Source organism: Sceloporus undulatus, chromosome 3 (genome assembly GCF_019175285.1).
Source record: "Sceloporus undulatus isolate JIND9_A2432 ecotype Alabama chromosome 3, SceUnd_v1.1, whole genome shotgun sequence".
In the NCBI taxonomy this organism is placed as follows: Eukaryota; Metazoa; Chordata; class Lepidosauria; order Squamata; family Phrynosomatidae; genus Sceloporus; species Sceloporus undulatus.
In genome coordinates this window covers 62,428,223-62,442,860 of record NC_056524.1, presented here as the reverse complement: position 1 = coordinate 62,442,860, position 14,638 = coordinate 62,428,223, and the positions used below count along the sequence as shown (strand labels likewise).

Sequence of the window (14,638 nt, the reverse complement as noted above, 5' to 3'; positions counted from 1 at the left end):
CACTTTCCTGTACATCAGCAAACCTTGTTTTGACAACATTAGCTATTGTGTTCATTCTGATCCATGGAAAATGAGTGATTGTTGTTGAATTACTGTCATACAGGCCTGGGTAATAGTTGGGTTTATGAAAGGATACAAATTAATTATATGACTAACTCTTTTGCATAAAGTAGCAGTTTATAAAGCTAGAACCTAATATTAAAATATATTTAATATATAATATTAAAATAAGCCTACACAATTTGTGCCCTGAAAAATTGAGTGATTTCATCATTAAACCTTTTGGAAATGAAATAAACTTGCTTTTTCTTTCTAATTTTCCTGCACTGTTTTAGCCCTTGGGCTTGCTAATTGTTCTCTTAATTTATTTATTGTAGTCCATTCTGTTTCTAGTAACATATCTGGCAGTGCTTGAACAACAACAACAAAAATCTTAATTTATTTTAGAGTATGGCTTTTGCTTTGATAAAATTGCTGTTGTTGCCCTTTGATTCAAAGAATCTACATAGTATTACAACTTGAAGAATTGTACTGATACTGTCTGAAGACAGATCTAGAAAGTAGACTGGTGTACTGAACTAGAAATACTGTGCCCAAAACTTCTACAATTTTGGATGTAATGTAACAGTGCAGGAAAACTAGAAAGATTTCTCTATAATGAAGCTCTCAAAACTGTTTCAAACAATCATACTAGTAAAACTTCATCTGATAATACACTTTCAAATAACAACATTATCTATTTTTCAAAGAAACAATTGCTCCTTCAAGTAATTTCAAGTAATGTTGCATCAGACAAAAGGAATAAAAATAGAGAGTGCTAGGGAATAACAGAGCAGGACTTAAACATCCTTGACTAGGTGCTAGATGCTATCATACAAGTTTTGTAGATGACACAGGAATCTTTGACTAGAAGATCCAGCAGGCTTTTTTTTATTTACAGCTACACATCTTCACCTGTGATGCTAAGCTGTTCAGTTCTATTTCGATGGCAGCAGAACTATTTGAGCCTATCTTATTCGTATTGTTTAAGGCTGCTTCCCCTTGGAGTGCGCAACCAGAGGCTTTTGCAGTGGAGAACCTGGGAAGTTTCTTTTTAAATAAATCTGTGAGAGCATTTATTATAAGGGTCCCTTCCCAGTAACCAAGGAGTGGGTTCTGACTTGTTCTGTTTCTTACTTGTGATGGGGGAATTCAACTTAAAATGTAAGAAAATTAATTAAACTCTTTCGCAGAATCTCTTTTTTGAAAATCCCTCTTCTCAAAATGCTCCAAGAAAAATTTTTAAACTTGTCAAATAGCAAGAAAATTATAATTACTACTGGAAAAGGTAACAGTGTTATCAATCATTCTTTGAAGAGGGATCTCTTTGGGGCAGTTGAAGCCCATTATTCTCAGAGGAGGGGGGAAGGATGAGGGGAAGACCTTAGGGGTCTCCAAGGAGGAGGTGGTTCTACAATGAGCAATGGAAGAGCAAACAAGAGCAGGGCAGAGCTCATCTGGACTCATCAACCAGAATGTGGAAGAATCTGTCCAAGACCAGATAGACCATATTTTCAAGCCATAGATGGTTGAATCAATGGATAAAGAATTTATGAATATGGAGGGGCGACTGTACTTGATGAATAGGTGAGAGGTCAGCAGCTTGAACTAGAGGCAGAAGAGATCTTTACCACCCTTCTCCCTGTAATGCTGACCACCTTTGGAGCCTAGGCTCAGGGCAAAATGTGTGAAGTAGAGCAGTTTGCTGCCCAGCTGATGCAGATGGTGTATCACTTTGGCTCAGGAGTACCTTACAATCTTCAGCCATCAGCATCATGCTCAAAGTTGCAATCCATGAGGTGTAGGTAAAGGCAGTGAATTTTCAAAGGAATGTCCTTATAACCTTCTTAGATCCAAAACTAATATGTTACAGATAGGATGGTTACTCACAGTGTGTTGCTTTTAATTTGGTTCAGATGTTTCAGAGAACAACTCTCCAAAAACCATACCAGCATGTCCAGCAGTCAGAATGTGGAAATTGTTCTCCAGAATCTGAAAGAGCTTCAGGTTGCCTCTTCCTGTTCTGTCCTATTGTAGCAGTTACAGGATGCAATAGTTTCTTTAGAGGTCACATAAGAACAATGCCACTACATTTTGTTTGTTGTTGTTTTTTTTATTTAAAGCATGTCCTGAGTGAATAATCATAACTTAGGACAACAGGAAACTAGCAAGACTTAAAAGTTTTTTATTCATATACTTGAGGTCTCTACAGGCCATAAGAGTTTCACTTACAAATTGTAAATGTTAGAGCACAGTTAATCCATTGCTATTCAGTTTTATAACATTCCATAAGCATGTACAGAAGTGGAAGCTGCAAATGAAGTATAATTAGCTTTGAATTATCTCTTACAAGGAGTAATATTTCATTTTATTCTAGATAATAAAATAAATTGTTGATTTACCATTCATAGTTTGTTGTCTTTTAAAAAGCCTTAGTAATTCTTCCCCAACATCAGTAATGGTTATGACTAAAAGTCCTTCACACATATCCCCTTTTGTAATACCTCATTTTTTAAGACTTGGCATACAATTTCCTTTAATGTCATTTCACTCATTTAACACCAGGATACCATACTACTTTTATGTGGTGATGCTTCAGCATTTCATTCTTTCCCAGTGGAGTTGTTTTAAGACACCTCTCATATTAAGAATTATAACCAGAAAACTGTACTGACAAATTCTTTAGTGGACTCAAGAGAGTATTTCAAGGCCATTCATATGATCATAAATTTACTCTTAACATATTTTACTGTTTTGAATCAGTAAAGCAGATAAAAATGTCTGGCAAATTCCAGAAAGAAGTAAAGATTTATCTATTCTTTAACTACTATGTTGATAAGTTCTTAATATAAAAGCAATTCAAAATATCACCAGAATAAATTCTGTCTCCTATCAATACACTGAGCTAAATGTATTTATTTTCAACACAATCGCATCCATGTTTTGTTATTTCTTTGTTTGATTTTGTTTGACTTTAATGATGTTCATTGTCTGACAAATTAAATAAAAAATTTAAAGATCCCCATGTCTCCCATCACTGATTGAAGAGAAGGCATTTGAAGGTGGATGGGAAGTCCCACAGGCTACATCCCTTCCATGTGTTAGATATTCCTCATTCCTAATCCAGGATTGGAGTCTCCTGGCTCATGATTTTCTGGCTCAGAGTTTATAGAACTGTTAAGAAAAAGGCAGATAAGCATTTATTCCAAATAGACACCTTCAAGCATATGCTGCTGAGGCAGAAAAACTAGAGGTTTCATTCAAGAGAATCATACCTTCAGTGGTGTGATGGAAGGATGCAATATATGGTCCCCAATTGTTTGCATTTACAGTTGCCCCTACAAATCCACGAAGTTGTAAATCCACGGAGGGGTGACCACCATTAACCTTAAAGGGGCCAGCACCCCTCCTGCACGCACCCCATTCAAGCCTATGAGGCTTGAATATGCGTAAGATTTGGAACTCGCAGGGGGGGTCCAGAATAGAGCCCCCGCAAATTCCAAGGGGTGACTGTATATCTTGTTATTGAGCTTTCAAATGAACAGACTTTATTCCTTGCTGGCTGAAAAAGAGCAGTGATAACTGGCTGTTATAGGAATAAGAGGCTAGAGTGTTTAAAAATTTTATAGGTTCCTCCTGATACAGCATTTTAACCAGAAACTGTCTCTATGAACAGTTTTTGTGGTATCATTGAAGCCAAGCTCCTTTTCAGTTACACTGTTTCATTTTTAATATATATGCCATGTTGGAACATTTTTGTTCGTATCCCACTGTGTCTGCACTTCAAACGACTGCATATTCCTTCTAGCAGAAATGTTGGCTGCCTCGTTGCTCATAATATAAATGATATATGTGGATGGTTTTGTCTCTGCAGCCTCGACATGTGTTTAACATGCTAAAGAAGTATGTGCGTGCTGAGCAGAAAGACCGACAACATACACTCAAGCATTTTGAGCATGTCCGTATGGTAGATCCTAAGAAAGCTGCACAGATCAGATCTCAGGTAACATATGTATCTTGTGTGATTATGACCTCATATTAAGAAGCTGACTTTAAAAAAAGCTCTACTGTATAGTGAATTTTAGTGTTGTTTATCTCTATTAATGGTTTGTTTATATTTGCTAGATATGCTGACACTTTGAATAAATGTGATCCTGATGTATTTGTAACCATTTTTAGTATGACCTTTATAGATAGATTAATCCTTCCTGGATTATTTTGTCTGGCTACTTTTCTTTTCTACATATCCCTATGTTACATTAAAGTTATTGTTGTTGTTGTTGTTTATTGATTTTAGTGAACATTCTCTTTGTAATAGAAGTCTGTCTCTGTCCTGTAAAAACTACAATGATAGCAATAGCTTTATTCGCTTGTGTTTGGTAATAATATGTGTACAGCTAGCGTGTTGTAGTGGCTAGACTGTTGGACTAGGATTCCCCCACTCAGCTGTGGAAATCCACTGGGTAACCTTTGTCAAGTCACACTTTTTCACCTTAAGAAGAAGGCAATGGCAAACCTCGGATTAACTCTTCCCTGAAAATCATATTATAGTATCTTCAGAAGTTGGGGGCAAAATGAAGGCACATAGCAACAACAAATATTATGTGTAAGATTTTGTTAACTGATGTTATTTTCATATTAAAATTTGTAAAGTTGCCCCTGAGATAATATTGTTTTTGTCAAATGAGTTACTTCTGAACACTATATGTATATTCCCCAACACAGCAGTTATTGCTTTGTAATTGGATTCTCAGGCATTAAGTTTTACAAGGAATTATACACTCATCCCTCCACATTCACTAGGGTTAGGGGGACAGGACCCCTTTGAATGTGGAAAAACCACAAATAACAAAAACAATTATGTTTTCACTTGAGAGAACACCTCTAGGTCCTCCAGTGCAACTCTCTGGTCAACATCTGCCAGAAATTGTCCATAGAATTGTGCTGGAGGAGCTACAAATGACTAGCAGAGTGTTCTGTCTAGGAATTTCTAAGTCCTTCAGTATGACTTTTGGTTAAAGTTGACCATAGAGTTGCACTAGAGGACCTAGATATTCCTAGAAAGAACATACAGTTCGCCTGCATCATATGCTGATGCCTTTTACATGGCTTTCAGCTTACGCTGAAAGCCGCACTCTGGAAGTATGAATGGGCGTGCACCCATAGGCCGCACTCTGCGCCACGCGTCATCCACGAGCCCCATTATTTTCAATGGGGCTTGCGTATACGCACTATTTGTCTTATGTGAGGGGGGGTCCGGAACAGATCACCCGTGTAAGGCAAGGGCACACTGTGTTAATAAAATCAGTGAATAGTCAAATCTGCAAAAGTCAAAGCAGCAAATGTGGAGGGATGAGTGCAATTTACCATGGACAACAGTATAAACCATGATGCAATTCAAAGTTCTAATCTCTAGGGGATCAATTTAGACATTATTGTGGAGGCAGCAAAAATCCTAAACCCATATTAAATCAGTTTTGATGCTTCTTGTGCCCTGAGTCATCCAGTCACATACAAAACCCCCACATGTTTGTGCAAAGAATTTCTAGCAACATATATTTCACATTCAGTCAAGCCGTATATGTAACAGTGTGCACGTTATTGTTATCACTTCTGTGGATACAAATCACTGATTTGTATCAGTGGCATGAAAACAAAGAGCTTTACTTCCCTGCAAGTAGTTCAGTTATCACTTAGTCAAACAACCAGGGATATCTTTATATTGGCATGTAAATATTTTTTGTTTCCATTTATAATTTCTTTTATTAATTCCATTTATAATGTCCTTACAGCAAGGCTTCTGGGGTTTTGTATCTGTGGAACAAATAGAATAATATGCTTGCAAATCTATTGAAATAGATACTGGCAAAAAGTGTATTGAAAAATTAAAAGGGTAGAGTGTCTCAAGTCCAAAACACACTGCAGAAATAATCCAGTTTGATACTGCTTTAACTGCCCTGGCTCAATGCTAGGGAATTTTGGGAACTGTAATTTTATGAGCCATTTAGCTGCCTCTGTCAGAGAGCTCTGGTGCCACAATAAACTACAATTCCCAGGATTCCCTAGCACTGAGCCCAGACAGTTAAAGCTATGCAAATGCCACCCCTGCTCCAGAGTATAGTAAGCAGGTTCAGTCCAAGCAGGACGTCTTCCTACAGAAGACCCCCACAAGGCTAGATATTCTTTGTGTTACTAACCTTGTGTCACCATGTTGACATTTTCATAGGCAGCTTTAATGTGAGTTAATCTTCTTTGACAAGAGTGGCAGCAGCCACAAAACATACTGTTGAAGGAATCTGTCAGAAAGCCTTATCCCTCCAAGACTTAGGTAGCAGGGGTGACGTACATAGTGACATCCAAATGGATTCTCAGCTATAAAATCAATAAGGTGTTTGATGGACTGTGAATTGTCTTGTTCTGTGATATATATTTAAAGTTGTAGCTGGTGCTACTTGTATTACAGGGAAAATCATTACTTCCATTTGCTTTAACATGGCAGCTATCACAACTACATGCTATGTTGCTTTTTTTTTTTTTTTTTTTGTAGGTTATGACACACCTACGTGTGACATATGAACGCATGAACCAGTCTCTTTCCCTTCTTTACAATGTGCCAGCGGTTGCTGAGGAGATTCAGGATGAAGTTGGTAAGTTGCTTGAGAAAGTTGCTCTCCTGACAGATAACTTTAAGCTGCAGAAGTGCAGGAAAGGGTGGATTTAAAACCTACTTGGTCTCTTGGTGCAAAGGGAGTGGTAATAAATGAGACCAAACTAGACTAAACTAGAATGTTTAGAAGGAGCTCTGGGAGGGACAGAGAATTAATACAACGTGTAATAATAATAATAATAATAATAATAATAATAATAATAATAATAATAATAGGTTTTATTTATATACCGCCCAGTCACTGGGAATCCGAGCGGTTTACAACATGCTTGGTTAATGACACAGGAATGATTCGCTGGAGGATCCATGTATAAAGAGAGAAGATTGTCTTCTGTTTTAAGCTCTGGAAATCCTAAATAATGGAGTTTTGAATGGATGGCTTTGCTATATTTTCCCCTAAATCATATAAACATCATAGTGTTGGAAGCTGCCCTCTGAGTCCTATTGTAGAAAAAATAGTGGTAAATCCAAGAGACATATTCAGGGGTAGCCATGTGGCCATACAGCAAAATATAACCAAAATCAAAACACATAGAAAAGCAGTATCTTTACTGGCCAACCAAAATGCAGAAAATGAATCATCTAAGCTTTTTGAAGTTTCACTGGCTTCTTGACCAGTCAAAGATATTAAAAACCATACAAAACAAAAAGGTGAAGATGTTAGAATCATGACTCTATCAGTTGTTACTCTACATTATCAGTTGTTAAGATGGTATTGAGGAATTTCAGTGCAGGCAAAACCACACTTTGTTGGCCATTTGAGGACCAGGGACAAAGGGCAGTAAAAGGGGTACCATATTTTCCGGCGTATAAGACAACTGGGCGTATAAGACGACCCCCAACTTTTCCAGTTAAAATATAGAGTTTGAGATATACTCATCGTATAAGACTACCCCTCTTCCAACGCACACCAAATATATTTTTTTAAAAAAACATCAGATTTGATTTCAATATGGCAATTTTAATTCAAATGCTTATGACATGCAGGTACTTAGCAGGAAACCTTGTATACAAAGCCTGCAGGGATTGGTCAGCTCTCCCTGCCTGTCCAGTCCTCCCTGTCTCCAAGACTATCAGAGCGGTAGGGCAAACATGGCTCTTTTTTCCATATCCCAGGCGTTGTGGACGCCTGCAGCTTGCTCCACCCTTCACTTACACCTTCCCAGTGAGGCGCCCCTTCACCTCATCATCGGGACCACGTTAAGTCACTCCATGAATCCTGGTGAGTGGATTTTCTTCTACCGTACTTGTGCAGCACCACCCTTGCTGCTTTCATACGGTCGCCACATATGGTGGGGGTTTCAGCCGTGGCCATTTTTGAGCTCCCCCCACCACATGCGGCAAACGCAGATTCTCCATTCCGGCTCGGAAGTTTCAGCACCCACCCTTTAAGATGACACCTGATGTATAAGACGACTCCCGACTTTTGAGAAGATTTTCGTGGGTTAAAAAGTAGTCTTATACGCCAGAAAATACAGTAATAAAATTTTAACTCCATTAGCAACAGAAAAGTAACTTCCCTTGATATCCAGCTGTTCCTATCCTGTGCAAAGTTAACTGCCCCTATTTTATCTAAATATAAGTTATTCCTAGGGGAGTGAAAGTCCTCTGCTACTGCATTTGTGCCACATTACGCCTCTGCACAAACAATTGTGCACTGCTTTGTACAACTGTTTATGCATGCATAGTAAAAACTATGCTAAGACCACTGTTCTAATTCTGACAGGGTCCAGATATTAGTACAACTGCTTTGTACTAGCACAGTGGCATAATTGGATGAAAGCGTGTCTGTTTTAGGGCTTTTTAAAAAATAGATATTCAGGATCAGGTTTCTTCCTTTCTCCTCTCCTTTGTTTTTTGTGTATCCTGATTGGCTGGTGGAGAAAGAGACATCACACTATTGCAGGGTCATAGCTGGCTTACCTGGCTGCTTTGCACATACACAAGTCCTTCCTTCTTGCCCTCCATCTTGACACACCTTAAAACCCACACAGAAAATAGCCTAAATAAACATTAATGATACTGTACCATATAAGAGGGTCCAGGCCTTTATATTTTAAACATTAGAAACTTGTGAAAGCCTGCTGTGTGAACCAGATTTTTCAGGATATGCAGCTGAATGTCCAAAGGCATCTTCTTTAGAAGTTTGAAGTTCTAAACACTTGGAATAATCTATATGATTTTATTTAATGAATTCCTAGCACGTAACACAAATCCCATGCATATTTCAGTACTTGTGATGGTGAAAGAATTCTGAACATCTGCCTTGCATCTGGTTACTGAGTTCTTCTACTTCAACAGATGTTTAGTTTTGCTTCGTTATCCAGCTCTTCATATAATTAGGTGGGCTTTTTAGCTATCCAAACTGAATCTTCATTACTGAAATGTGGATGCTTTGCTGCTTGTTCTTTCTCTGGAGGTCTCAGTCAACAAAGCATTCTGTTCTTCTTTTTGGTAGTCAGATTGGTATTTGACCTGTATGCTTGTAAATAAATGAGGACATAAAGCAATCTACACAAAATAATTAAATTCAGTAGTCAGGATATATATATGCTACTGTTTATTGTCTATTTGCCTTGTTTTGTCTATGTTGTGTAGATGAGTACTACTTAAACTGGTGGTCCCTGGGCTGGGGCTGGTCTGAGGACAATTGGCTGCCAATCTGTCAAATTTCCAGGAAAGAAAGAAAGAAACAGTTGTACCCAATGGATATAAATTTAGTCAGTCGCTGGCACATGGGGGAAAAAATAACTGCCCCATCCCCCGCATCAATCTGAACATTACTGGTGTAGATTTTCAGGAAGGGCTACTCAGTAAGGTCAGATTACTTGCTGAGGTAAATACGGAGAAGCTGCCATAAAGTTAAAATTATACACTTGTCAAATAGGCAAAGAATTGATGGGAAAGGCACCACACAGACAGATTGCATGTATTTTCAAATACAAAAACAAAAAACAATCATTCATTTCAGTTACATCCCAAATGTCCTTATCATATATTGTGGTTTTGTGCTGTTGTAATGCATTTCATTCTTATGGCCTGGAAATGGTGGGTTACTTGAGTCAGAATACTTATTCTCTCTTCAAGAACCTAAATTATCCTTAAAAGTATTATGATAGTATTATTAGTATTATTAGCAGTAAGGATGTGTTAATTCCCTATTGCTAATTAGACTTCTCTTGAATAGTTAACCATTAGGGCTTCTCAGAGAAACCCAATTGAGCTGAAAATGAGGATTGGGACCATCAATATCTGGCTGTCACAGGACTTCTGTTATAAAATCACAAATTAAGATATAGAAGGAAAGATAGTGTATTGAAGCCAGAAGCAAATGGGAGAAGTGGTTTGGCAAAATTGGAAAGATGCAGCGTAGGTGAGGTGGAGCTGCACAGAGGCTGTCGGATATCATTACAAGACTGAGGATGCACAGTTTGAAATAGGGAAAATACACTGCAATATATTTTAAGTAATTTGGGTCAGTTAATTTAGGACAGTTTCCCACCTTCTACTCCTGTCCTGTAGCCGTTTGCCTAACCCGAAAATCTTCTCAGCAGAATAGCTTGCCCGAGAAATGAGGTGTAGGTGTCTGCTGCAGGTGAGGAAGATTCAGCTTGACTCCTAAAATAGATTACCTTGAAGGAAATTTATAGAAGAAACATTTCCCAGCTCCTCCTCCCCCCCAACCTGTGCTCTATTCCACACTGTTTAGTGGGAGCCCTGATCCTCATGAGTAGCTTGTTGGCAGTCACAGGTGGCTGAATGGATAGATTGGGCAAAAAGCCACTTCTGTGACGTTTCTTAACCTAACTTGGCCTAGGATCCAAGCCATTAATTTTTATTGAATGACTGTGTTTTATATATTTAAATAATAAATAAATAAAGAGTCATGGGTTACCTTTAAGACATGTTCTTTAATTTTACATAATTATTTTACTTTATTAAACCTATTCTGACGTCTAATGAAGACAGAAATGTTGATAGGCTTTAGACTTCTGCTTTGCCAGATCTGTGTTCCTTGAGATGATTAATAACTCTGCCCTTTGGAATTTGCTTAAACTTATTCAGAAAAGATTTCCAATACAGATGCAGTATCTGTGCAGCTATTTTATTAAAAAAGGAAGGAAAGGAAAGCCATCAAAACTGTAAGGTGCATGAATTCTATCATCTTGCTTTAAAATCGCTTTTAGTAACTTGTGCTCTATAAAAGCAATTCATTTAGAAATTCTGAATCCATGAAAAGGGTAGAGTAATATCTCAGCACACATCTCTTATCACAAAACATTTATCTAAAGAAAGGTTTACCATTTTCGGTGGAGTTGGGAAGGTTAGCTTGAATAATGAGATTGAAGAAACTAGAAAGGTTCATTAAAACCTTCAGGGAAATGAAGATAAGCACGATAGACTGAAATGGAAAGCCTAGATTTGGGGGTGGGGATGGGAAGGTGACCCCCACAGCCATGTCTAAAATTGAAACCTATTTTGCACATATCATCTAAAAACAGGGACAGTATACAGTATACTACAGCCCCATGCAGTAATTCTTAAAATGTGTTTGGGGGGGGGGACACACAAAAGGAGAGAGAGCACATAAGCTTACCACTCTTTATTTGTGGAGAATTAACAGTCTAAAGAGGAGAAATTCTGCCCATGACTTGGAATTCTGATTTATCAGGGTTCCACATCTTACAGAAAGCTCTCACCTATGCAGGAGGGTCCCTGGTTTAGAAAGGAGCTCTCTGCACATAGAATTTGACCATAATAACAACACAGGGAAGGTAGCACACTCTTATCAGCATAGGTTAAGAACAACTGAATAGGGTTTTTAATTTCAGGTATGAATTCTAGGATACTGTATATATTTATATGTACCACATTAGCACAATCTGTTCTGTGAAGTCTAAATATTTGTCATGAACAGTCAAAAAAAGCTGAAGGATATGCATTTCACTATTGGTATATATTTGGAGTAAGAGCACTGGATGGTGTTTTAATTCATAGTTATCTCTTCTTACCTTTTTTGGCAAATTCACCTTAAAAAAACACAAATGGAGAGAGAGCACATAAATGACACAGAGTAGTGGTACTGTAGGAGCAGGAAACCTACTCAAGTAGTCTTCTAACCTCTTTCTCTAGGCTTATAAAATGTTGATTTTGAGCAAGTACTGAGGGCATTTGGTATGCACTGAGGGATCCCCCATGAATAACAAAATCTGTGGATGTTCAAGTCCCATTAAATATAATCCCCTCTCTGCTTTCATGGGGGATCTGTTCCGGACCACCCCCACCCCCGTGAAAACAAAAATTGTAGATATTTAAGCCCCATTGGCTTGAATGGGGGGTGCCTGCGAGTGCCTGCGCACACGCACTGCAGGAACACACCTCATTATAAGCCCCTCTGTTTGCCCCTCGTGAGTAAGAGAGGGTCGTGAATCTGAAGTCTGCAAAAACAAAGGGATGACTGTACAATTAATAGTAAAATAGTGTCCCTTATATAAAAGGGCAAAATCACAATTTGCTTTTATGGAATTTATATTTTTTTAATATTTTCAAGCCGTGGATGCTTGAATCCATGGATAAAGAATGGCTGTTTCCATATTAGTAAGGTGGTGAATCTATTCTTGGTTTTAATGTGAACCACCTTATGTGCTGAACTCTTATCCCCAAAATTGATTCAGCACCTTGGATATTGCATTCTCTACCCTGATGACATGGAAGCCTCTGGCTAATTATCTGGGAATAGATCCATTTGAAATTAGTGAGGCTTACCTCTGAGTAGACATGTATGCTCATATAAAAGATTTTCCCCTCAGGAAGCTAAAGTACTTTGATGCCTAACATTCTAAGAAAAAAATTCAATAGGTCAGTATTATAAAACTGACAGACTTATTTTAAAATAAGATTGCTATAAGCATATGGAACAGAGAAAATAGCCCTCATGCCCTAACTGAACATAATTATGTTCATTTCACTTTGTCACCAAATGGCTTTAAAATAACATATGCTTTTGGTGAGTTGGTGTTCTTGTCAAGGAAACTTTTTCTTTCGCTTCTTCCTGCTTAGCTACCTACATAATGAAATGTCACACAGATATTTTGGCTGGCTAGACGTGCATGCACAGTAACATCAATCCCAATTTAGAAAATGAGGGGAGTGCTGATGTTGACACTAAATGAATACATGCTGCTGGAGCTGAATACCCATGGAGTCACTGAATGCCAGTGAGAAATTGGATCATTCCATGTGCCGCAACAGAGCTAGATAATGCAGAATCAAGTGAGTTGACCAAGAAATTATGGTTAGTGCTGCTGATAGTCACAGTACATTGAGGCAACACATGCTGTGGTTGACGTCAGGTCACATTTGTGGCAGACAGTCCACACAGCTAATATCATTCATTGATAGATCCTTGTTCTGTGGAAGTACAGTCTCTGCTGTGGATTGACAGCAAGAATCAGGAAAGTAGAAATGTATAGAAATAGAGAGGAGGTTTGTAGTTTGCAGAGGCCATTTGTGTATGATGCATTTGAAGCCACAGCTTAATAAAGAATTGTAGAGAACACAAAGCACTGTCCCACAGTAATGTGAATTGCTACAGACTCCTATTTCTTTGCATTTACTGCAGTTTCTACATTTTATTTTCTGTTTCTGTTTCTGTTAACTGTTTCGGTAGACCTTTTATGTTCTTTGAAATAAACTTTTAACCAGTCCTGTATTTTTTCTGTTGCAATAATTTACCAGTGCAACATCCATTAAGGAGTAATTGTTACAGTATAGTAGATTAAAATGCATTATTTGCTGAATTTCTTTTTTCTAGATGAACTGCTTCAAAAAGAGCAAAACTACTCTGATGATGTCTTGGCAAACATGATCAGTGAGCCCAGAATCAGTTATGGAAATGATGCCCTCATGCCTTCACTGACAGAGACTAAAACAACAGTTGAGCTTCTTCCGGTTGATGGGGAATTCAGCCTAGATAATCTTCAGCCTTGGCATCCTTTTGCAGTTGATTCAGTCCCAGCAAATACTGAAAATGAAGGTAATGTAAGGGAACTGAAGAGTTGTTTGGATGGAGGTGGTGTGTCATAGTAGCTGATTATTATGAGACAGGTGTGACCTCTGTACTCAGGCAGGAAATTGTTCATTTTGAGTAGTGAAAGGTCTGCCAGAACAGCTTACCTTTCTGTAGCTTGCAGTAGACTACAGACATTGTAATGCATAATAAATCTTAATAGTTGAAGTTCATGTACGGCTATGAACAGAGAAGCAGTCAAAATACACATGAGATGTCTGGCCCCACTAAAAAATTAATTTGGCAGACTTATCAGAATTGGGTGCAACATGAAATAATGAATGCCTAATTAAAGAAGGTATTTTGAGCTGTTAATTATCAAGTTACTGGTGCCATGGAGATTCCAAAAGTGAAATTTAGGGGGAATATGGTTCATCAAACAAGAACATTACCAAGTAGCTAATTTCAGAATTTCCTGTGTTAAAACTTTGATAACTGAGCTATTTACTTCCTTAAAAGCAATAATTTGAATAATAATATTAATAATATTGGAATTATGACATGGAAAGAAAATATTATAAATAATCTAGAATACCTATTTGGAGAGAGAATTATGGACTTTGTTGAACATGCAGTATGTGCAGTTTCCTCCATTTAATATAATTGATAAGATTCTGTTCATCATTTCTCAGTAAAGCAAGATTTTATTTGGTTCCAGCCATGTTTACCAGATTTTAGAAAGACCAATGGTTTTGGTGGTGGCTGTTTTGTTTTTGCTTTGGTTTTTGTTTTGGTTTTTTGTCAAAAGGAGCTTTGCAAAGTCAGATAGTAAAATCGTCAAGGAAAGAATTTGTGCAAGACTAGCGTGGAAAAATTATTATTATTATTATTATTATTATTATTATTATTATTATTATTATTAT

The 14,638-nt window shown here is 37.7% G+C and overlaps 1 protein-coding gene across 2 annotated transcripts in view; it reads left to right on the top strand.

Annotated features, from left to right (window-relative positions):
• LOC121925384 (amyloid beta precursor protein) overlaps positions 1 to 14,638 on the top strand; it is a 213,387-nt gene that overhangs the window by 166,815 nt on the left and 31,934 nt on the right. For both annotated transcript variants that reach the window (XM_042457470.1, XM_042457469.1), the window contains 3 exons: positions 3,914 to 4,042; positions 6,587 to 6,686; positions 13,521 to 13,742. In XM_042457470.1, the coding sequence (XP_042313404.1) occupies positions 3,914 to 4,042; positions 6,587 to 6,686; positions 13,521 to 13,742 (451 nt within the window). The remainder of the gene's footprint in view (positions 1 to 3,913; positions 4,043 to 6,586; positions 6,687 to 13,520; positions 13,743 to 14,638) is intronic.